Genomic DNA, 26,692 nt, shown 5'->3' with positions numbered 1-26,692 from the left:
TAATTTATATTCGAACAGCAGCTCAGACGAACTTCCCCTGAAAATATTTTATTGAAAATTTGATAGAAATCGGCAAATTTGGTTTAATGGCCGAATATCAAAATTCAAACATTTAATCGCTCAAAGCATTTTTGACTTATCCTTGTCACAGTTAGACAGATAAAGAAACAGACGGACATTCTCTAAAAATGTGTTTTTCGAACTGAAGGAGGTCTAAAAGGTGTCGATTCGTCAAAATTTGGAGTTTAAATTTTTTGAAGATTACTATTTCTCTATACTACGTATACGAGAAAGTAAAATTGATAAGAGACTTCATTTCCAACTATTTAAGCTGATAAATAGATTCAGTTATATTGAAAGAGAAATGAGCTATATAGTAACGTAGTAGATGGAAATTTTTGTTCCTTTTCATATTTTTAAACCAAGCGTCGAACATTTAATATTTTTGATTACTTGCTAATGTCTGTGTACATATAGATCAGTATTTACCATTTTTTTAAACTTTGGATTGATAATGATTTCAAAATTATTCACAGAATTTCTAACAAAAGTTGGGATAAATTATTCAAATTTATTTAAAAGATTTCTATGAAAAGATTGCTTCAGTTTTGAAAATTTAAACTCTTTTTTTTATATCTTCAGTAAACTGTATATTATTAAGAAGATTTTAAAATTAATTAAATAAAAATATTTTGAAACAACTATGATTGAACGCCAAGCTATTTTTATAAAATTATTTTCGGCATTCTTTATTCAAGGAAAAGATTGAAAAAAATAAAATACTTTTTGATACGAGACGCAAAAGATGAAATTAAGCTGAAAGCTTTCTTTAAAACTACTGTACCGCAATTATTATATAGAGTGAATAATAATTAATAAAAAACGTAGTGAAATGCATTATGAAAATTTTCTTTTCAGAATTTAAGAAAGCTCTCAGAAAAATGTGTTTAAGGCACCGCATTACGATGTTCTAAGTTTTTTCATAATAATTTTTAAAAATAAGGCTTTCAACTACTTTCTTGTTTTTGGAATAAAAGCATCAAGCGGTCTCATTTAATATTTTTATAAGAACAATTGAGTTAGTACTAATAAGTTTAGGAAATGTATTTAGGTTAAGAAAGAATATTGCAAATAGTTTGAAATAAGAAAAATTGAGTTCCCTTTCTTGTAACCTTCTACAAATTCTTGAATTTTTTTTTTTTGTGAAATAACACACAACGCTAACAACGCTCATAAATTAACATAATATCGAGAAATTGCATTATCCAACATGCAATATGACAATCATTCTATGATTTCTTTTAAATGTTCAATAAGACAGACCAATTTAACTTAGAGCTTCCAAATCTGGTTCTTTTCTAGTAAGATAGGGTTTTTTAAATGCCAGAGAAGAAATATGTTCTCAAAATTTTAATTCAAAATTGTTCAAGAATTTAGCATTTTTATTAACTTGTTTCCTGCTTCGTTCTGACTGTTCGATACAAATTTTGCAATTGATTTTAGACCAACTTCTCGATGAGTTAGATATTTGAAACTTTAATCATAGTTCATAACTAGACACCAATCCAATATTAATTCGCCCTCTTGTCTGTCTGAATTGCAGCGATTTAATGAATTCTGCATAAATAATCAGAAATAGCTGCAATGTTATGGAAAATTACAGGTTATTGTCCTTAGACAATGTGCGAACAAATCCTCTGAATGATTCACCATTCGAGAACTCCTAGTCAAAAATATAATTAAAGCGATCTGCAAATTGACCAAGTTAGAAATGGACAGAAAACTACAGTCAAAATTATGAGCACAAGAGAACTCTTCGCATTCAGCTATACGTGCTGCGTCGATTTTGTTTATAGATAATTGAACCATAACATTTAATGAAGTGCAAAGTAAAACAGGACCTGCTGTAATGAAAATTATAGGTTATGATTCTTAGAATGATAACACATCCACGGAAAATTTCGTTACTCGAGAAATTCCAACTAAAAGTACATTGGAGAGTATTTTGAATAAATGTAATATCCAGTTTTCGTGTTCATAAACATTTCCATTCTGTGACTATATTTGTATCAATCTTTTCTGTATAGAGAATTTATTACAATAATTGCTCTCCTTTCATTTTCTAGAAAATAATATTTAATTGAAATATGGATACTTAAGAATTCAATATTTCTGAGCATTCATTATTGCCTCTTAATAACATATTTTCATTAATTTGTTTTCTGCTTTGTTTGTTTATTCTATGCAAATTTTGCAAACGATTTTATACTAACTTCCCTATGAACTAAAGATTTGAAACTTTAATCACAGTTAACTTTAAATATCATATGATTGTATTTGTGTCAATCTTTTCTGTATAGAGTATTTATTACTCAGAGTCTTTTCTTTTATTTTTCGAGAAAATATTGTATGATTAAAATCCGAATACTTAAGAAATCAATATTTCTGAACATTTTTCAAAATAATCTTTAATGATCAATATGGTATGTTAAATTCCAAAGTAAAATTGGGTGAAAATTTGATTAATTTTCTTATTTGAATTATTATTATTTTCAAAATAAAAAATCCATAGCGCTTATAGAAAAAAAATTGAAATATAATGCCCTTACGGTTACTGCGAAAATGAAATAGCTATAATGTTTTTGAAAATTCTTTAAAGAAGTAGAAGAAGAAAGATTCCAACTTTGCATATCTATTAAAAAAAATTGGTGAAAGCAGCAGTAAAAAAATCTTTGGGTATTGATTCGTAGAATTTGGAGTTCAGAATTCCATTTCTATATCAGCTACTGACGCGCTATTTTTGGTAAGCTTTCATGCAACCATTCTCAAAAAAAGATACAATAATCTTGATATTTTGCATCGGAACATAAACGGAATTTCAAAATAGGGTATTTGTAGAATTGAAGATTGGAATGTCTGCTGTTCTGAATAGACAGCAAATAGCTTTCCATTTGCTTCCGAGTTTCAACTAAATTATTTCCTTTCTATTGCTGCATACCATGATAGTCAAATATTTTTAAATCAAACAAAATTCGAAAAACAGTTCAGCTTTTTCAATAAGTTGTAAACTTTTTGTAAGTAGGAAAAGTAAAGGGAAATGAGAATGACTCTTGTTTTTAGAATTTGTATAAAATTTAAAAATATGTACATATATTACTAAATATTAAAAGTATTAAATTTATAAGTTTCACAAGCGTGTTTTAGGGGGAAAAAAAACTCTTCGTTTGATTCAGGCTTATCAGTCAAGTGCTGATTTAACATTTTGCGTATACTAAAAAAATGAAAACTGTCATACATCATATTCTTAATGAATTTGCCTTGTATAGAAAGTAATGTCTCGAAGTGCGTTTTCTTAAGATTCAAGTGCTTTCTATAGATTCACTGAGGGAATCGATTCCACATCCAAGGGACACAAAGAATGATAAAAAAATTTTGGAACATAGTTTCGTTCTATATTGCCGGGAGTCTTTTGTATTCGAAAGACAATTTTATATACAGCTGCAGTCTATTCTACTTATTTTGTGAAACATTTTTATTTTGATGGCAATTTACGTAAGCTATGTTTTTTATGAAAAAATTTGTATTTGTAAGATGCTATATAATATAAATCAGGGATTCAAGATTATATGGAGTTAGAACGACAGAGTAAACATTATTTTGTGGTGCATTTTTATTTTGATGGCAATTTTCGTAAACTCTGTTTTTATTGGTATATAAGTCATGGATTCAAGTTTGTATGAAGTCAGAGGAGACGAGAAAACTTCCAAATAGGTTTCAGAAACAATTATAAAATATAATTAACCCATTTATTAGAATTATATACTCTTTTTGACCATTGGATGTTTTACTTTTCCTTCATATTTTAAAAAAATATTTTACATTTGGTACAATAAAGTGAGAAAGTGAATCTATGTGCAATATAATTATTCACATAATTTTCTTTAACTCATTCTAATGCTTCATGGTACGTAGATACGTACATACATATCAACGTACCATGAAGCATGAAGCGTACATGCATATTATACGGTACGTGCATATTTTAAAAGAAATTTAAAACTTACAGATTTTTAAAATACATTTTTGAATTTTTCAACAGCAAACAGAAGGTCCTGAATTTAGAAACGTGAAGTCTCTTTAATAACCATACACCATATACTCAACTACTATTAGTGCTGCTTCGTTAGTAAGAATTTTTCTGTTATCAGTTTGTAAGCTTTTGCTAGTGATGAAATGTGAATATTTGCCCAACTAGCAGACAATGAATTATGAAAATTTAATTCTGAATATTTGATTCGGAATATTTAATTGCTGATAAAAATACCTTAATATCTTTTTTTACTACTATTAAATCTCAAACGAAAAAGTATTTTCACTTCAGCATTTGTTATCGAATTGTTTGTTAACGAATCCAAAGGAACTTTTCCCACTATTCGACCATTCTGTTATTTTCCTTTATTTTTCTGTTTAGATGACAAAAGTTGTCAAGATCTAGATTTTTCTGTTTAATTACCTTCGAAAATACTAACATTTTTACAGATTTTAACAAACATGGTGTAAAATATTGTCTTTTGTTATATTAAAAATAGCATTTCATAATGATGCTACAGAAATAGTATAAAGTACTGGTCGCTATTTATATATTCTAAAAGTAGATATTAAGTATCACTCTTTGTTAGTTTAAAATTTATTAATTGATTGACACAGTTAAAATGTATTTTTCTTCCCCTGGTATAATGTATTTTTTTTAATTTCATGGAAATAAAAAAAATAAAAAAATTCGGCATGTATTTAAGAATTTAGTATTTTTTCGAGCAATATCTTGTGATTTTTAAGAGTTTTCGCAAATATATCAAATTCTGCAATGCTTTATAATCAAAGCTATAAGTATAATACTCATCAGGGTTTAATACAAATACTTTGAGATTCTCTTTAGGAAAAACTAATAACAACTGTATTCTTAGAAGATTTTAAAATTAAAAAAAAAACCGTCATTGACGTCTTCCATTTTAATTTATAAAAAAAATTTCAACTTTATCGTTACATTTATGGAAGCGTATAGTAAATATACGAAAATAGTATATAAAAAATAGTCACTTATAAAATATATTAATGTAAGCAGATATTTGGCAGCATTAAAAGGTAAGCATTAAAATTTGTTAAACGAAAATAAATGTCGAAAATTAAATATTTAATGACGAATTCCTCTTCATATTAATATTTTAAAAACATTTCATCCTTTTTAATAATAAAGAAGAATTTGTTTGTATCTGCTTGTGTTTTGACGTTGTACAGGGCAGTTTATTTGTCGTTCAGTTACATAATTTGGCACAGATGTACTTGGGAGGTAAAAAATAATTAATTAAAAATTCAGCTAGATTTTGACGTTTTAAACCGATAATATCAGTAACTATTTCCATAAAAATTATTTTTCCACCATTTTAAACATCAAAACTATTAACTTTGATGATGCCAGTTTAGTTACTATAAAAGATTTATTTACGTTTTATTAACTTTTAAAGCATATTTTTAAATATTGTTAAAAAATATTTTTCCTATAGTGAATGGAGCCCGAATCATTTTCATGTCATCAAATATTTAATCACGTGATTTTCTTTTCTTCAAAGATCGGAAAAGAAGATCGTTTTAAATATATGTAGAGTTTACATGAGAAATAACAAAGTCGTATAATATGTCGAAAGTTAGAAAATAGATAAATCAAATATTTATGTTTTCAATGATTTTATGTCATGTACTTTGACTTAAAAATAGATCATACACAAATAAACAGAATAGATAAAAGATATTAAAATAAAAGCTTTTAATATTTCGGAAAAAATTCTGGACAAGAAATTATGTTTAAGCAATTCCATTGAAATTAAATACAACCAATATCCTCAAAGGCAGTTAGTTTTGGATATTAACGAAACGTGAATTAATCTTCATAGAAAAATAACAGCATTTTTATCAAATAAAAAAATAAATAATTAAAAAAGAAAAAATGCTATTATTATTTATAGAAAGATTATCACGGTTTTATCCGAATAAATCTACCCACACTGTATCCTGACGCCAGTTGCCTGAAGGCGCTTGATGGATGACAACATGTACTTAATGAAGCGAAGTCAAGGATCGCGGAAATAGAACTGTCTCGTTTGCTTTGTGCACAAGATTCATTGCTATTCTGTCAGAAGAAACTTGTTCAGCATTCCCTAAACTATAAGTTGGAGGGAAAAGGACAATGAATAAGTTACCTTGTAACATTTAAAATCATTCAGTATTAAGAAAATGTTATTTTTGTATTCTTGGATCATTATCAGAAAAACATTAAATTAGCTCTTTACAATAATTTTTTTTCATTTTTAGTTTGATCACTAAAACAGTCTGTATATGGACTTAAAACTAAACTTATAGATTTATAATAAATTTTGAACGATTCCATTCAAAAGAAATCTATTTGTTCGAAGCAAGATTAGTATGATAATTACAAAATGAAAGGAGCTAGATCGAAAAAAATATGATATACAATTTCAACATCTTAAATGTAGATTCTTATTAAATTTAGAAACTAAATCTCTTAAGAAATTGAGAGTCTCTCCATCTGGATTTTCACAAGCACGCAATGCTTCAGGGAGACAATTCCAGGTATTACTATTTTCAATATCAAATAAATTTTCTATGTTTTCATTGATTGTTTAATCATAATTACATTAATAGGATAACGTTATGATTGAAGTATGTTGAACAGTAAAGGATGTAAAAAATAAAAACACAAAATTGTTAGAAAATGGTTTATATAATGCATCTGATGGAGCAAATAACTTTGTTGACATAAATAACGCACCAGATGATTTTCAAAATTTTGAAGATTCTCGGAAAAAATTAAAAACAACTGTTTAAGTTACAAAATTTAAATAATTAAACACATAAAATGATTTAAAATACCTATAATGTTTTAATTCAGTCGGAATGAAAACTTTAATATAAAATAAACTTTTAAATAGATAAATGTATATATTTTTTTTGTTTTTCATTTTAAAAGCAGAAAATCAATATTCATACGTATACAAATTCTTGAAAATTTATGGATATAATATTTTTAATATTTTATACATATAGCTAAATACAAAAAAAAATATTGATTAATTCATATAAAAAACTGATTTTGCTAACCAGAAAACTATAAGTTAAAAATGATAAGATGCTTGCCCGACTAATTCGAACAAATTTAAATATCTAACTTATGGTCAAAACATTTTTAATACTTCCTAATATTTATGTGTAAAGTGCTAAGAAAGTATATTAAGCAATTTGAATTTCTAAACTGTCTAAACTGTTTGTGAATTTCTACTATTATTCGTTTAGATTAATGTGATAAAAACAAAAATTATTGTATGAATTACAAATTGAATTTATAAAAGTTAGCATTTGATTATGCACATTCAGGAATTAAGATCTTCTGTTATAGTGGCAAAATAACAGAGAAAGAGGGAACTAGCCTTCTCACTTTATAACCATAGTACTACGGCTCTTTGTAATAATCCCTTTAGACCATATCTCAATCTAATAATTGTTGTATTCTCTCATTAAGGAAAACGCATATCTTCACATATTATATAATAAGATAACAGAGCGATATTATACATAGAATGATTCGAGATTCAACAGGGAATGCACACCAGAGGCTTAGTGTGCATGTACCTAATAAACATATGGCATATATCTATCTAAGTCAAATAATTTCCAGCTACGATATTTGTACTGTATGAAATAATGAATATTATGCTTAAGCTGTACATTAAAGTGATGAATATAATGCCGCATATTGACTGATTATTGTTTTTGAAATATAAATTTACCTTAAGTGTTTAATATCAGAAATAACGGAGCATATTACTTTTAATTAAAATGAAATAAATGAAACGAACAGAAGCGGAACAAAACGGATGAAAAAATTGAACTTTTTAATTAAACGTAAATTAAAAACGTCATAAATAAATTCAGATTATATTCAATTTGCAAAATATAAATAGGAGATAAAATTTTTAACTTCACAGTTTTCCAAATTTAAAAAAGTTAAATTTAATTAAGTAATTTGTAAACAGTTATAAGTTATAATAATAAAAAAAAAGCAAAATTTTTGTTTAATTAAAAAAAAAAAAATAATGCAAGTTTTGTAACATGTACAATTAATATATTTCTTATTCACAATGAATTTGTATACCAAGCTATTTGACAGGGGTTGTGATAGATTCACATAGAATTTATTATTTAATTAAGAACTATTAAGGCATTTCTAGAAGATTGCTGCAGATTTACAACAGTATTAAAAATGCTCTTGTAAGTCTCTTTATAAAAGATTTTCCACTAAACACATGTACTTATCTCTAGTTAATTTGCAATTATAAACATTTTGTGAAAGAAGAAATAATGAGAGCCAATGCAAGAGATTTAGCATCCAATAGAATATGCAGTATGGCTTAAATTGACAGTTTCAATAAATAATTATCTTTTAATTGACAGATTGAGTTGCTAAAGAATTTTAATGAGTTAGAAAAGTTCAAAATAAGTAAATAAATTTAAATTTATATCGATAAGAAATAGTAATATTAAAATAATTTAATCTACTTTTAATTAGATAGACATGCTTAAAAAGTTTTAATTGAACAAGTGTAACGGTATATTTTTTTAAACAATAAATATATATACCAGCAAATTCGAAATTGTTATATAAAAATAAACATTATTATTAGAAAACTCCTACACACTCAATATTTAGACGACCATTAATGAGAATGCATACTTAATGAACTAGTGTTTAAAATCGCCATTTGGTTGAAAATCAATTAGTTTTTGTTGGGTTCAGGAAACGCAACTAATTTATTAGAAGAAACTTGGTTTGTATAACCAAAATAGAAATTCCTGATAAGGACACTGAATAAATTATCCAAGTTGGGATCCAAGATTACTATGCAACCATTTTTTTGTCGTCATAAGACTTGAAACATAAAATAATAGAAAAATGCAAATCTAGAGTTTCATTTACCCCCCTTAAGTAGGTTTTGTAATTAATTGTTTAATTTTTCGGAAGACAACAAAAGTTGCTTTCCTTATTATCACTCTGAGAACTAATAAACTCACCCAAAACGTTTAATTACTTCATCCAATTTAGCAGTCAGTAGAATAAAAATGCATTTTTTGTATGTTGAGATGCTTGATGAAATGAAAAAAAAAAAAAATGTTTCTCAACAGTTTTTGTTTACCATGAACTTATTCTTAGAAAAGAAAACTTCATGCATTTTTGATATTATTACTTTCATTTGTAAATACTTTTAAGATGAATAAAATGAATTTGCAATGTGAATACTGGCAAATGGAAACTTTATCTTGCAATATTGCGGAGTAAGTTGTAAGCAAATATATCTTTAGGGCATGGTCGTATGAGTTAATAAAAATATGAGTAAAGTTTTAAAACTATTGACATTTGCATCAAGCATATTTATTTTTCTCAAATAACATGATAAGCCAAAATTTCCTTAATAGTTTTTTAACATATCTAATAGAAACAGAAGAATGAAAAGAAGGATAATATCGAGGAATTATATTAAATATTTAAATAATTAATCAATGGAAAGGAAATCTATTGAAATGATCATATTTTTTGTGCTTTCCGACATTATAATATTAATAATTAAGTATTTCCTTTTACGTCTAGAAATTTTAAACTTTTTAAAACTTTAAAGAAATTTTTTTCGTGGATTAGCAAACTGAGCAGACTATTGAAAAAAAAAGAATGATATAATATTGTCTGCATTTTAATTATATGACTTATTTTGATGATTTATCAACTTGCACATTTTGATTATTTTTTCAAATCGTTCAAGAAAATTTGATGAACGATAATGAAGCTATAGAATTTAAATAAAATAAAGGCTTAAGAAAACCGACTTCCGAAAAGGGAAGAAAAATTAAACTTTTTAGTTAGCTTTAATAGTTAAATATGATTACATCATTACTATTTTAATGATGTACTTTTAGTGGTTTTTTTATCTTTTTAAAAATTTAACTAAACTTTTTAGTTAGCATTAATAGTTAAATATGATTATATCAGTATTATTTTAATAATGTACTTTTAGTGGTTTTATCATTTTTAAATTTTAATTAAATTATATTAACTTATATTTGCAGAAAGTTTCTGTTTCTATTGACCCATCTATGTTTTTTTTTATATTATTCAAAACTATATTATTAATTATAAACTATATTATTATTTATTAAAACTATATTATTATATTATTTTGAACTCTTAAGGTAGATATAATGGAACATTTTTTTAATATATTGGAATCATAACTATGAGAAAAAATATCAATTTTTAAATGAATCTACTGCATTAAATTTGAATTAAATTATCCATAAAACAATTGAGAAAAAAATTACAAAACATGATGAAAAAAAGTTTTAATCGAGAAAAACTTTAAATTTAAATTATGAATTTCTTCCTCTTTTCTCAGCTTACATTTCATTAAAAGATTTTTGATTTTGGAAAACGATAACTCTATTCCCCCTACCAAAGTTTAAGAATAAGATAGTTTTATTTGGAGTGAGAATTCGTTTTTTGGAACGGCATTGAGTTATTTCCCTGTATTTAAAGAAATATTATGAATCTTAGAAATTTCTCATATTTCTTCTCATTTATTTATATAATTTTAATATTAAATTAAACAACAAGACATTTAATGTTTTGGAATATTAACTTTGCTACTTTAATTATTATTTCCTAATACGACTTTACAAAATAATGCATGATTAACTATAAGCAATTCAATGAATGCAGATATATTGAAACCATTTCATTTTATTTATAGAGAAATTCTTTTAGCCGTAAATAAATAGTAAATTTCATTAAGGGGAATAACTAAAACTCAATGCCACTCAAGGAAAATTCTTAATATTTTGTTTATGTTTGATAATATTAATTTTGATTTCTCTAAACTAATGAAGTTTCATGTTTTTGTGTATCAACTAAAAATTAAAGCGAGGTAATTTTTTTCCATCAGGCAAAAATGAATTAAAACTACAAGCATTCCAATTTTATTGTTTTAATTGATGATTGATAAAGAAATATTAAAAAAAAATTGCATTACATTTCCAAATAATTAGCAAAAGATTAAGAGCTGATCGAGTCAACATATTCTAACCTATTTTGTATGGAAAATTATTTGCAATTTCGACATTAATTATTTGAAAATATCAGAAAAATTGTTAGTACAGCTAAATATTTTTCCAAAATCAAAGCATCGATTTTTATCAAGTAATATGCAGATGAAAAGCTTTAGAAAAATACATAATACGAATTTTAAGGGAATTTATAAGAAACTTTTTTTAAAAAGAAAGTAATAATATTTTTGAAATTGTTCTTTGATCATATACATAAAATTGGTACTTTTTAGAAGTACGCTTAACAGTGGAATAATATTTCCTAATTTTTTTTAAAAATTAAATAACATGCAGAATTATATAATATTAAATATAATAATTCAAATAACTTCCTCTGCCTCTCGATAATTTAGACAAAATATTTCTGAACAGAATTTTACAGAATGTTGCATTTTATCTAAGAAATTCTTCGATCACTAACTTAAATTTCATCTTGTAGAAGATTTTGAGTTTACTATTAATATCTCCAAAATCTGTTTCTGCCAAACAGATGAGGACAGTTAATATCTAATTGATTAATATAGCAGAAATTAGAATGATCAATACTTTAATATTTTTAAAAATTATTTTAGAAGGGAGTTAGTTTATCCATAACCTACTAATATCACTGACTTCCTATAAGCCCGCAAGAGCTATTAATAGATAGTTTATTATTTTTATCTTGATTCGCATCAGATATCCACTTTTAAATATATTTCCAATCCTTGCTTTGAATCATTGACTTCTCTCCTATCCACGAAACAGAAAGGGAATTATATTTACAGCAGTTTACTGTAGGAAAAAAATGCTGGATGTTAGCTTTCTAAACTATTCCAAATATTTTTAAAAATCCCAAAGTAATTAAGTTGTTTGAACGAAGATTCAAATAAAACTTTACTTCCTTTCCTTTTTATTTCAGCGAACAGCGTTTTGTCGTTGCATTTTATTTCGTCGCTAAATTAGTTTAATCAATTATTAAAACGAAAAGTCCGTTTAAGAAGCCATCGAAAAATTTCATTTTGTAGAAATTCTAAATTTATCTCTGTAATTTCATTTAAGTGCTTATATAGTACTTCTAAAATCCCATGAAGTTATTTTTTACTCCCTAGTAATTTCTTCACGCCATCGATCGACCTTCGAACTTCTCCTTAATTGCCGAGAAGCCTTAATTTCCTTCAAGTACTTTTCGGTAATGGCGATGATAATGGCTCCTTTTTTATTAGTTGGGAAATAGAAGTTAGACGCTAATTTGAAGTCTGTGCATGCAGTGCTGGTTTACATGCATTCATTTACAATTTAAATATTAGTATGTATTTATATATAATCTTTACCATGAGAGAATTGCAAATGCATCACATTATTAATTTTGTAATGAATATGAATAACTTGAGAATATCTATGGTAAATCAAGTTTGGTTTCCAAATCTAATAAATGGTTTCTACATAGTTTTCAAATAATCTTTTAATGATAAAATTTCGGGAATATTTTTCTTTCTTCAATACCAAATCAATATTAAACTAATAATTTAAAAAGAAATATGATGGTAATATGCAAATACAGGGTTAGCAAGACATAAGTTACCCACTTCAGAAGGCTCTAAAATGCGTTCTGCTGATCCAAATGAGATAAAATTTGAACTGCAGATTATTGAGATGATGTGCTTTGCATTTATTAAATAAAAAAAATTATTATAAAAATTCACCATTAGGTGACATTGTAATACACATAAAACAATTTAATATAGTTTATAATTGTTAAATAAAATAAAATTAAAATGGCTCAATATGTCCTCCTTTATTTTCAACAATATGCTCTAATCGGAGAACCATGCTTTCTATAGATGACCGGAGTGAGTCTGCCGGGAATATTAAGAATATCGCGCCGAATGTTGCCCTTCTGATCTGGTAGAGATGATGGCCTTTGACGGTAGATATATTTTTTGGAAATTACAATTGAAAAATTCCAAATATTTGTTTAAATTTAAAGTACTTTTCGAATTTTGGAATGTTGATTTCGGATTTTGGAATGATCTGTATTTGTCTTGGAAGAACACATGCGATATATTTCCTCATGGTTGGACAAAGAAAATATAGATTTACGTAAACGCATATAAAAATTCATCTTTATGTATCTTATATATATATCAAATTTTGATATATATATAAATTTGTTGATAATCAACCAGGATTGAGAACGATACAAAAAGGAGACATTTTAATTTGTTTCACAATTACTTCATGTATCTACTTTCAAAAATAATGACGATTTCCGTATGTAAAACGAGGGACAGTAATGATGTAATGAGCCATGGCGATTTAATATCCATATAATATTCTCATCTCATGAGAACTATATCATAATTATAGTTTACAATGTAAATCGTGGTCCAGAATTAATAATGTGCGATACAAGTGATTCCAACTGTATGTGGGTGGAACACAGAGGTATTCCCCCGCATTCACTGAAATGTTATCAATCTGTTGAATGGGGAAAACGTGCGAAAGTACTGATTACTAAATACGAAAAGGAAACTTCAAAATTTATGTATTTGTTGTTCCGAACCATCTTGTTTAATATCAAGATAATACTCTTTGATAAAATATAATAAATTAATTCTGGCTGCTTGTCTCTCTTAATCTAGTACCAAAGAAGATTCTGAGTAGTTAATATTAGAGACAGTTGAATATTAGATAATGCATAATATTTTTAGTTTTTCATATTTATTGTATATAAACTGTTTTAATCATTAAAAAAATTAGCCACCACCTCCTGTATTTACAAATTTTGATTTTTTTTATATTTCTCTGAACTCATGAAAGGCTATTTATCTACTTATGAACACGGTAGTTAAAACACGCTACAAACCAGATGGATAAAATCTAATATGCACGCTTTACTCTAAAGTCGTTATTTCTTATTTAAATTCTGTACGAAATCTATGAACGAGGAATCTATCTGTCCATACCTGTTTCTTATTTTACTTTTCCTGTAGAAGAAATTTAAATTCGCTTGCGCTATAGACAGATGGTTTTTATTTTAATTTTGTAAGCAATAAATAAGTAAACTGGTATAATTCTAACTTGATAATAAAGCATAGAACTGATATACATAGAACTTGTTTAAGAACTAATATGCCTTTCAGTATTGGTATCATCTATTTATGCTGCAGATGGAAAGCAGGCTGTTTGGTATTCTTGATAAATGATTGTTATTTCCTACATTCTTATTTTCTTCCATTGCTTTAAGTGATACACTTTTAAAGATAAATAAATACAAAATGTCGTTTGGTGGCCGTCAAAAAAGAGTACTTATTTTCAATAGACTTTATAACTATTAACGAATATTTCAGTAGACAATAGAATGTTTTCAATAGACAAACTGTTAACGAATATTTTGATCTTTTAAATTTGAGGATCACAATATTCGTTAACAGTTTGTGTACTTAGATGAAAAAGAAAACACAATAATATTTTATACATTACAGTGATTCTTTTTTCTCTTTCTTGTTACATTTATTTTATAATTTCCTATAAATGATGACCATAAATTTCTTAGTTGTCTTTCGTGAATCATTAAAGGATAATTATTTGCTTGAGAAATAGAGAAATTTTTATTATTCTTACAACGTAAATTTAATTCAAGGGAGATTGTCTAAATGAATAAAAAAAGATTCCATATGTGATAAAAACCGACAAAATGAAATTTGAAATTAATACTGATTGAAAGGTTTTCAAAAATCTTTCCTTTTGTTTGAAATTTCATTTAGAATTTGCTTTTAAATTTTAGCATTTCATAATCATTTAAAAAGAGAGAAATTTTACACTTCTTTCTAATCTCTAAGAGAATTAATTGTATTCCGAAAGAATTAATTATTTTCTTAGTTCACTCTAGAATATGCTCGCATTATAAATAACTTTTCTTTTCTCACCTTTTCAGGATTAGAAATCCGTTTCTTAAAGAAAATTTACGTCATTAAAAAGATATATGATCTCTTATGATATTTGATCTCTTATGATTGAAATATATTAAAAAAAAATGTCTGTAATTTGAAAAGAGAAAATTCGAATTTTTTTTGAAAGATAACTAATGTATATTTCGATGAAAATTAATTTAAATTACTAATATAACCTATTATATTATTATTTTAATTCTTCACAAATGAGATTATTTAATGTGAGCTTATCTTTTGCCTATCATGTTTTATCACTAATTGTAAAGTAAATTTCGCAACCTTTATCTTCATTAATTTCCATAAGAATACCATTATGAAAATTCTTTCTAAGAGTTCTTTTTCTGAATTCAAGTATTTAACTTTCTTTTTTTTGCTTGCGGAAAAGATGAAATCTCAGAAAAAGTAATACTTCTTTTTCTTTTTTTAATTAACTTTTAATGAAGTTAAAAGTAATCATTCAAAATCAACTTGCCTTTTTAAAATTACTAATGGAGAATTATAATCACTCTTTAGATCTTATTAAAAATTGAAATATTGTAGGATGGTAGATGGAAAAATGTAACCAACGACACCGAACGAATAGGAAATTCAACGTGCTTGCTACTCAGTTCTCGTGTAAAACGTTCATGTGCACTCATTGGAGTTTTGTTTTATTTTTACACTTTTCAAGTATTTAAAATTGCTTTAAAAAGATAGAATATCATAACATGATGTAGAAATAATAGATGATAAAGCTTCAAAAATATCAATATTAAACATTGTTTTATAAAGGTTAAAGGATTATTTGAAAATAACCTAAAGATAAAACAAAAAATAACGGATATATCGGAAACAACATTCAAGGGAATTTCTAAAAAGCTATTAATATTAAATCAATCTTGAATTCATGAATGAGTTCCATAAAAAAACCAGTTCTTCCTTTGTTGCGTTTTGTTTTTTTAAGAAATCAAATCCCGAAATATTAAAGATTAAAAAAAGAAAATAAACGACAAACTAAATACTTTTTCCCTCAAAACATTTTTGTCATTTTATTAAAATATAAAGGCGTTGTCAAAGTTACGTGAAATTGTGACTATGCCGAATGATTACAGCATTTATTCCATTTCTCAAAAGACAGTTTACTTTAATAATCACAGATATGAATTGTGAGAAGCATGGTGGAAAATAAATATAAGAATGGAAGAGATAAATATATATTATATTTTAAAATATTCATTCTGCCTTTTTTTATTGCCTTTGGCCTTTAAGAAATGCAATGTTCATTAAAGGACCTCAAGAGTTCGTAACATTGTATGAATATTTCATTCATTATATAGTCTGGGAAGCAAAGAAGTATACCAAGAAAGTTATTTCTTTGAATGAAACTTTGATCTTGAATGACAGAGAAGTTAAATCTTTAAATAGTTTTGCCATAATTTGTTATTATCATGCGTATTTCTTATAATTTACATGACCTTTTACTCCTTGTCTACTTCTATGAAGATGAATGTAGTTGATTTCATAACAAATTTTCTTGTACCAAATAATCATGGAATTTATTGTTTAAACATTATCATAATTTAAACATTGATTAACTGAATTTAAAATCTGTATATTATTAATCTAAATTTTTATTTATTTATTTTTCTTCCTTTTTTGCAGAACATTGACCTCCATTGGTATTGAGGTACTAAGAAACGATTCTCTGAAAGGTGTCGCCCCTACTCTGCAAGATCTGTAAGTAATTTTATTTTATGTTATTTTGATAAATAATATTGTGTTATTTATTTTAAAAACTCATAGTAAATCTCTGAACAAATAAAATTTAGAATTATATTTCTAGATGATTCAATAATGTTTTATTAATAATTAAAAAGTAAATATGATGCAAATACATATTGTATAATTGAATATTAAATGCATTCTCAACTAAAAATTTCGAAGTTATCCAAGTTTGAATGAATTAAATGAAAAAAATGAGCAATCTAAACAATAAATAAAGAAAAAAAAAGTTTTTTAAAAAATACTTAATTTTCTAGTTTTAAAATGTTTCTTTATAGAGAGCGGGAAAAATTGTAGAAAAAAAATCACTAAACATCTGATCTCTATCTTATTAATAAAAAAAAAAAAATATTGAGACTCTTTAAAAATAATACAAGAAATACAATAGGAACTTTTGCATGATTATTTAAATTCCGAGTCGCTTGATGTACAGAGAAAAATGATACAAAAAAGTAACATTGTATTTATATAGAAGATCTGTTGTAATTCTCCCCCAAAACTAATTTTTATATTTTTTTATATATAAACATATACTTCTAATTGCTAAAGCGCTAAAAATGGCACAAGAAAGATTTTATGGATTGAATCAGGAAATGTACAACTGAAAAAAAAGTGATGAATTAATGTTTATATAATTTTCCCATCTTGTTAGTAATATTTAGTAAAATAGTTTATAAACACTAATATATTGAGCAGGAAAATTCTCATCTTCCTCTGCTATAATTAGGTAAGGTAGGAAACATAGAATTTCAGTATTTTAACCAATGTGGCTACCACGAGGGAAATTCTTTCATCAAACTTTCTTCAGAATTTCTGATGCAGATGAACATAAAAAAAATTACACCAATCAAAACTAACTCTGCTAAATTTAATAAGAAAGGCAACACCTGTCTACATTAACATAATTACTTAGTCATTAACTAACTCACTGCATTAAAAGAATTTTACAAAAAGGAATAACTGATAAATCTTACTTTTTAAAAGTCCATTAAATTAAAATTAATCACCAAAATAAGGGAAGCTTCAAATGCAAATTTTGTCAATAAAGATAAACACAAAAGACATATTCGAACAACTTATATTATTAAGAATTTTTTGAGAGCAATTTACTATCAAAAGTTTCAGATTCTTGTGTAATTTCCAAAAAATATAAATATAAACACTATTTCCATAAAAATACTGCATTCTAATTTATGTTATTTAAAAGGATGGTACGATTTTAACTGTTATTTAAGTATTGTTTACAGGAATGTATTTGATTTAACAATTCATTTTCAAAAGTTTTTCACAAATTGTATTTAAAATTTAGACTCACTTTAATTGGCTCAACAAGAATTAAAGTATTTTCGACTTACTAAAAGGAATTGCAAGAATTAAGTTGCAAATCGAAAAATTGAAGCTACAGAAGACTGGATTTTAAAATTTAGTATTTTCATATATGGAGGGATTAAGGTTACAGAAGAGTTATTGAAGTCTTTCCTTTTAGTTTTAAATAAACTAACAATGTCTAAACTGCACTAAATTGACACAACTAAAATGTTGTAACATTATCATTTTAGAATTGTGTTTAAGGTATTATCGTTTCAGAATACATTTTGCAGTATCTAAATATAACATAAGGCTAAAAATGAAATAAATATATACAACCGTTGCAATCGAAAAACGGTTTTATGTAAATTGACAATATGTCAGATCCTATTGTATAAAGACAGTATATTCTTAAAATTTTAATTAAATAGACTCCATTGAATAAATAGAAAATATTTAAATCAAGAAAGATATAATAGAAAAAAAGGGGAAAATATTCAATAGATTTTTTCCCCATCTATTTGAGTATATAGGTAGAAAATATATAATAGGGTTTTTAATGAAAATATCTTCATTCTGTGAAGGAAATTTCAATGTTTAAAGAAGCCGTAGTTATCTAGTATCGAAGTTAATACAGAATTTTCGATTTCATGATCCTACATGAAGTTTATTATGAAAACAGACTTATTACGTATCTTAGCTGCTCAAGAAAAGTATTCATTAGCTAGCAAAGCTTTGAAGGTTCAGAGGGGGGGGGGCTGGAAGATCAGAGTGAAGTCTTAAGATTACATGCTTATGTCTGAAACTCTGTTATAAAGTTACTTTTATTTTATATGTCAAGCATTTAAAGTGTTTGCTGTATATTTCAGTTAAACGCCACTACCAAGGATCGACTCAAGACAAAAGATGTAGAAACTCATAATAACTTTAATCCCGGGAAAGTGAAACTAAAACACGAATTAGGGCTAAGAACTCTGTCTTCAAGCAACTCATCATATTTACATTTATATAATGTATAACTTAAGAACAAGGCTACATATTTCTATAGTTATCTACAGAACACCTTCAGAGACAATGACATATCATGTTGCGGATTATGCAATGCGTGGAAAATTTCTTTTATTTAAAAAACAAAGTTCCTTTTCCACGAAAAGAAATTTAAAAAAATTAAGTCTTATGATGCCGCTAATCAATGTAAAATCTTATTGGTTACGTAGTGTTCACCTTTGTTAAAGTAGTGGAATTCTAACAATGAAACTTATTGAAAGGAAATGCAGAAAAAAAATGTCATACAAACGATAACTTTTAGTAGAAAACCTACCACAATAGCAAAAATTTGTGAATTTGATTGCTAGTTTTGCTCATACTGTATAACTATTTCTATAAACATTTACTAATTGGCTAATTTGAAGAAAGATGCGACATTGCTTGTGGTAATACAAATAAAACTACGCTTTAGAAGAATACCTTTGTTTCGAAAAAGAAGTATTATGCATAGGAATAAAACGACATTCTTGGGTTCCTGAGTACATATGATTCTAAAATTTCAAAACCATGTTTTGAAGAATGATAGAATTATCAGTTTTTCTGTCCTTTTATTCTAATTCACACAATTTATTTATGATAATTTAGGTTAATCATTCAGAAAATATAGGCAATTAAAGGCTATAGGAACTTGCTCAAGATTTTCAAAATTAAAAGCGGGCTTTTTAAATTAAATAAATTATCTGGATTAAATCTGTCTTTCAATGGTCATTTTGCTATAAAATGAATTAGGAGAATTCCACGAACTTCCATTTGTACAAAAATAGAAAAAATCTTGCATCAAAAGCATAATGCCAGTCGTTATATCTAAAGTATTTATTCATACTCACACGTAAAAGAAATTTCACTTTTGTAAGTACTTAATGTATTACAGAAAACAATAAATATTAAATCAAATAGAAAATATTAATTAATAAAGAAAAATTAAATAGGAAAAATTATATTTTTTTAATCAAAAATGTGGTTGTTAAAACAAGCAAAAACAGAAAAACAAAACAAAAAATTCGCGAAAAAAAAATGCGAAGTGTTGATAGTTATAATTTAAACGAATTAAATTGCAATAAAAATTATAATTAATTTTAATTTTTATATAATTTATTTATTAAATTTTTTGATTATTTAATTGCTAGTTTATATCTTTCACGCTCTGTATACCACTCCTCATACTTATCGATTTTTGTTTAAATCTGCAGATTTTTGATTAAAAAAATTACCATTTTTTTCTTTTTTTTATCACACTGATAAACCGTTTTTAAAAAGTTTTTTATATTTATTATTTTCCGATTTGATAAGATCATGCTGACGCTGCAATGCCATACACAAACCAAAATTTCAAAACAATCCCATCTGCCGACATTGTATACTTAATCGAAATAGCCTATAAAATTTCACCATCAAACAAATGATCTATTAAAATTCTAGATTTCGAAGACTCATTATTTCAATTTGTATATAAGTTATTTATTTAACATTTTGTTAGAAGAGTAAATATTATAATTCGCATTAGCAATACTTCTATTTTAAAAAATACATTTTTAAATATTTTTCATATTATTTTTTGCATTAAAAAATATATTCTTTTAGAGATACATTAAATACTAAATTAGAGTTTCTATCTCACATATAATATAATTTATGGTCAATGAAAATCAAAAGATTTCGTTTTAGTGATTACATTGCGTTTTCATTTCTTAATAACAATACTTGATGTAGGAGGAAAAATATTGTTTAAAATTTTGATTACTTTAATAAAATATTGCTTTAACTTTTTAAAATTTTTTTTTCATATGTACTACTTTTTTTGTCCTTATTATATTTGGTAATTAATGGCTTCAGATGTTATCGAAACTAAAATTGAATATATCTCTACCTGGATAATGCCACTTCTATGAAATCTATTTTTAACTAACTTAATAAATTAATTAAAAATTAAGAGCTTTTATTTTTTTCTTTCATTTATATAATAATAAAAAATGAAATTGTGAGTGAAAAATGTATTTTAAAATATAGCCTTTAAAGTATGAAGTAGGCGAATTTTTTAAAAAATCTTTTTAAAAAACTGAAATGGCAGATACAATTTATTCGTCAGCAAAAATATCCAAACGAGTACGATTCCAATATATCGCCCTTAAGCATCCTTTCAGATATTTTGAAAGTAAAAGAATTCTCACATTTTGAAAGGGTTCGGTTTTTATGTTTATTTTGCTCTCAAGAGTGAATAACCCTCCTGCGAGAGCTTCAATGAATTGTGTTTACGCCAAGTTTTCGATTTTCTCTAGGTTTCGAAGAAAATATTTAATCGGTAGGCATCCATAAAATGTGGTAATAAGGTTAAAATACTTTTTTATTTAGATTGGACTACATCCAATTTCTAATAGGTCCAGCATGAATAATGTTTTTTGACAAAAGAATTTGTCTGCGTTTGTTTGTTTGCAAGAAATGCTTGTATTTTATACTTAGTTCTAGAATCTTCAAATATAAAAATTATCATGCATTGTTATTAATACTTATGCATGTCGTACGAGGCGACTAAAATGGGTACCCAGTGCCTGGGGGTACAGCCGGATACCCTGGAATTGGGGATTATATCAGGGGACTGGGCCTCCAGGTTGGGGGTTGGGCTTGGGACTAACAAACCCATCCTTTAAAACAAACCTTGTATCGAAGTCTAATGAAAGAAATTCACGTCCAGATTCTACGGAAATGACTAGGAAAAGGCCTTTTGGGGATGAGAGGGGAGAGAAATCAACAATGTTTGGCGAAGAAGATATAACTTTGAGCTATATAAAATCTATAGAGAGTCAGATATTATAAAGTTCATAAAAATAAATCGGATGAAAAGGGCAGCTCATATATTTAGAATGGATGATGATACCATAATTAAAAAATTCTTTTACTTAAACTTCTAACAAGTAGAAAAAGGGATAGACCCCAAATGAGATGGTTGGAGTCGGTGGAGACAAACTCCTTGGCTATCTAGGAAAGAAATTGGTGCACAAGTGTCAAAAATAGAATGCGGTGGAACAGAATTCAGAGGAAAGCACTGGCCCACCCTGGGCTGTCTAGCTAAATATGATGAGGTTATTAATGCTTACAATTCTTGGAAATAGGAATCATTTGACTCGTTAATAGTCAATGAAAATCACCTTCTTTACGTTTCTAATTAAAAGCGTTAATTCTAAATTAATCATAAATTTCGGATTTTAAATTTAAATTTCTGGCTTAGAAATTCTTTTAAAATAATCAGAATTTTTTTGAGGTTAAATCTAGATTTAAGTAATTAAATTTAAGTAGTTAGTTTATGTGAGTAGTTAGTAGCTTAGATTCAAGTCGTTTGGCTAAATTTAGATTCAATCTGTTTGGTATTCATATTTCCACCGTTGTCTCGTTTATTTCAATGAAATTATTTTCTTTTGCTTAAAGTTTATTTTTGTATTCCTTTCATTATAAACTTGACACTAATAATTTTTGATTTGAAATTTTGCTTTTTTTGGTTGCATTTTTTTGCTTAGCACTCGAACAATAGAATTCAGAATTTAGGCATTTTATATTAATGTAATTTTGTTTCTTCTTTTTTATCATTTAGGCACATTCAAGATGCTTTGGAGTTGCGAGAAATAGAAGTCAATGCTCTAAAAGATTGCAAAAAAATGCGAACACTGTAAGTATTCATTCTACTGAGGATTTTTAAAATTTCTTTGGACTTCATATGTTACTTTCTTTCATTTTAAGTTTATAAAATGATTTGAATTATAGAATAAATAGGAAAAAGTAAGAATTTCATTAAAATTTAAACAGAATTAGTACTGCAATATGGAGGAGTTTTTTTTAATCATATGTTCTTTAAAATTATTTATTTTTAATTCATTTTATCCTGGATCGAAGTCAGGCTTGATGGGCGAATTTCAAATGAGCATTTAAAATACTCGATTTTTTTTTTGTTAAAATACTTATTTTCAAATGATTGAACTTCATCTTTATTCTTAATTAAGATGTATAAATTGTGGAAATTAATCAACATTAAAGTATTGTTGAATAAAAATTCTTTTTTAAGTTAAAAGCTAAATCCAAAGTTTCTGCTATTTTTATTACTTTATTCCTAATATTCATATAAAATATTTTTAAAATTGCCTTTGAGCGTATTTCTATATATAAAATATTGAAGCGTAAGTTATTTAAATCAAGTTATTTTTTTAAATTTTATTAGGATGTGAAATGGTTACTTATTCAAATGAGATGCCAACACTCATAATGAGTATCTATAAACATTTTTAAACTTTCAAAAAATATATTCAAAAGTATCTTGTTTAAAATAATTTACATAAATTATCATAATAAGAATTGAAAGCAAACTTTAAAAATAATTTGTGGCTAGAATATAGTCTCATTTTTAGCTAAATGTGAGATTCTTCAATTGTTTATTATGAGAGAGAAATCACTAGTACCGACTGATTATTTTTGTTTAATTTTATTACCAAACTACCATTGAAATAATAATTTTTAGAATGATTATGCATACTAATAGAGAAAAACCAAAAAATTATTACAATTACAGCACTTGACGGTAATTCAAATTTCATTAAATAATAAAGGATAATTTAATTTTTATCTAACTTTAATTTTGAAATTAATGCCTCAATTTTGCTGTAATTATTATCTGTTAGTTAATTTTCAATTATTATTTTATTAACATTTCAAATTTTTGTTTAATAATCCTCTATTCTAAATTTGCATTTAAGCTAAATGTTAGACGTATAATGAATAAGTTTCAATATTAATAAATGTATTTTTAATATATTATACGCTTATTGGATTTCATGTATTTTCAAAATACACAAAATTGGTTCTTAAATAGTTTTACGTGCATATTTATTAAATAGCAAATCATTTCAAAAGCATGATATTTGCTGAAGATATTTGACAACTCATCTTCTATCTATTTTCTTATATTTTCAGACATATTACAAGAGCTCCAAAGTTAAAAGAAATCACAAATGGTGTATTTGCAGCTCATTTTCCTGGATTTAAAATGCTGTAAGTACTAAGTTAATATTTTCAAATAAATGAAGAATTGATTCTGATTTTCTCAAAAAAATTCATATTCATAACAATTTTTAGAGGAATAATTTATTACCGTAAATTTGCTTTGGATTAAACAGATTCTAATTTTAAAGCAAATTTAGTAAAACTTGAAAGAAAAAATTCAATACTAATTTAATATGAAAAAATAATAAATTTGGATACAAAACTCTACACATAAGCAGAATATACATACTCAAAAATTAGAATGTTTTTACCATATAAGATATAAATTTTATAGCCAGAAAACAAGAGAATATTGAATTTTAAATTAAATTTTAAAAAAAGAAGATAATTATTTAAAATTTTAATATATTAACTTTTTTTTTAGTTTTTATATCACCCAGAATTCATTATAAAAAATAGGGTTTTAATAACGAGAATTCAAGGCAAAAATGCATCATTTATGAAATCCGTAAAACTTAAAGGAGGTAACATAAAAGAAAAACAACTTTATTGCAATATTTAATTTAAAAATACATTTTTATCTAGCAACAAGTAACAACAAAATAAACATGATCAATTTCCGCAGTTACCTGTATCTGTTTATCAATACATTTTCCATTTAGTTACTAATCTAATACATTTTTTAATTCTACCTAAGAGCTGTTTTTGTTCCCACAACAAAGGGCTGCAAGGATCAAAGAAATGACAATCCATTAGAATTAAATTGGTTATGAGGGAGGGTTTCGGGTGAATTTTCTATTCACATTAAGTTAAAGATACTCCAGTTATATATTTTCTTCTGACATTGACCTCTCTACAATTTGCCTGTGTTAATGTGTGGAAAGTAAACTAATGTGAAATTCTTAAAAAGTAAATGAACAATATGAGATAGCTCCCACTATTTGATGTGTAACAAAATTTGTACAAATTTTTCTGTACATGAAATGACAGATAATATTTACTGTTTTATAATTATAAAGATAAACAGTCACTCAGATTTAACACTCATATAAGTGAAGGAGTAATTCGTTGTGGTAATCATAGAGATGTTATGATCAGTTTCAAAAGGGCATTTACCTGTCACAACTTCCACACATTGGCGACAAATTATGTCATTGGAAATACAGCCAACATTACAACAACAATAGCATTGTTGAATAACCAGAGGAAGAGAGCACCTGCCTGCTAAATTATCCATTTTTCATTCATGTACTTGCGGTCCCTACATGGGGGATAAAATTTCAATTTGGCAATATGAAAAGAAAGAACTGAAAATACTACGAAAAGAGCACTTGTCTAGTTTTAAAATGATAAGTACACTCAAACATAGATTACTCTGATCAAAATATTACTTTAAATCCTGATTATATAGAAACAACAATTTTTTTAATTTATTATCCCGAAATCCAAAATTAATGATAAGAATTGGATAAATACAATGATAAGATTTTGATAATTCTCAGCTCCAATTTATTACAATAATCATGAAAATCGTACTAGCAGATGATTTTATGTTCATGCTGTATCTAATGCACTCCGAGAGAATTATTATGCTCAGATTTCGTCAGAAGAATATTGCTTTTTTTTTTAAAAATGTATTCTATTATTTATAACATCTCTATTTTTCACATCATTAGCTTATGTATTTCTATAAAGATAATAAATATATTTAGGATTAATTTTGGAATTGGATACAGGTAAAGTCGACGAATGCATCAGCGTGCTAGCAATCAAATACCGAGAAGTCAAATGTCAGGGGATGTCTTTCTGTATATTCAATATGTTAGGAGAATATTAGGTATTAGGTATTAGGTATAGGTATTTCAATATGTTAGGAGAATATCTCTAAGGGGATACTGTACATTTCTTAACAAATCTTATTTTTTTTTATTATTGAAAAAATTCAGAATCTTATTATCTTATTTTCAGATTCCTCTTACAAAATTACGTTATTTTTCTTCCAAAATGTTAGCTTTCTTTCATACCGGACTTCAATCAGCATCAAACAATTGTTAATAACTAGCTTTCACACGTGAAAATGATTATGTATATAGATAACATAGTAGATTCTTTTAAAATATTGATTGTTAATTTGGAATGGAATAACAAATACTATTGGTGGAAAAAGACACAACCGTATTTCTAGAATAAATATCACTTTCTATCATATAAAAAAATCATCGAAATGCATGAAAAATACGTTTGTGTCTTTTCTCGCAATATTGCATGGAATAATTAAGAACCTTTTCCTCTTTCTTAGAATTAAAAAAAAAGTCTTACATCTTACTTGTAAAAAAGGAAATTACATCTTACTCGTAACAATTTTATCTTACAGATCACTTAATGTAACTTAGCAACTTGCCAATCAAATAACCGTTGTTTGAAAGGAATAATCACAGGAA

The 26,692-nt window shown here is 26.0% G+C and overlaps 1 protein-coding gene across 1 annotated transcript in view; it reads left to right on the top strand.

Annotated features, from left to right (window-relative positions):
• Positions 1 to 26,692, top strand: part of LOC129962877 (lutropin-choriogonadotropic hormone receptor-like) — a 291,562-nt gene that overhangs the window by 160,750 nt on the left and 104,120 nt on the right. Inside the window, exons 2-4 of the mRNA XM_056076877.1 lie at positions 16,794 to 16,868; positions 22,852 to 22,926; positions 24,222 to 24,299. Coding sequence (XP_055932852.1) covers positions 22,916 to 22,926; positions 24,222 to 24,299 — 89 coding nt within the window. The 5' untranslated portion in view covers positions 16,794 to 16,868; positions 22,852 to 22,915. The remainder of the gene's footprint in view (positions 1 to 16,793; positions 16,869 to 22,851; positions 22,927 to 24,221; positions 24,300 to 26,692) is intronic.

This window comes from Argiope bruennichi, chromosome 3 (assembly GCF_947563725.1).
Source record: "Argiope bruennichi chromosome 3, qqArgBrue1.1, whole genome shotgun sequence".
NCBI classification, from domain to species: Eukaryota; Metazoa; Arthropoda; class Arachnida; order Araneae; family Araneidae; genus Argiope; species Argiope bruennichi.
The sequence above is the reverse complement of the archived record's forward strand: the minus strand, read 5'-3'. Positions and strand labels throughout refer to the sequence as shown.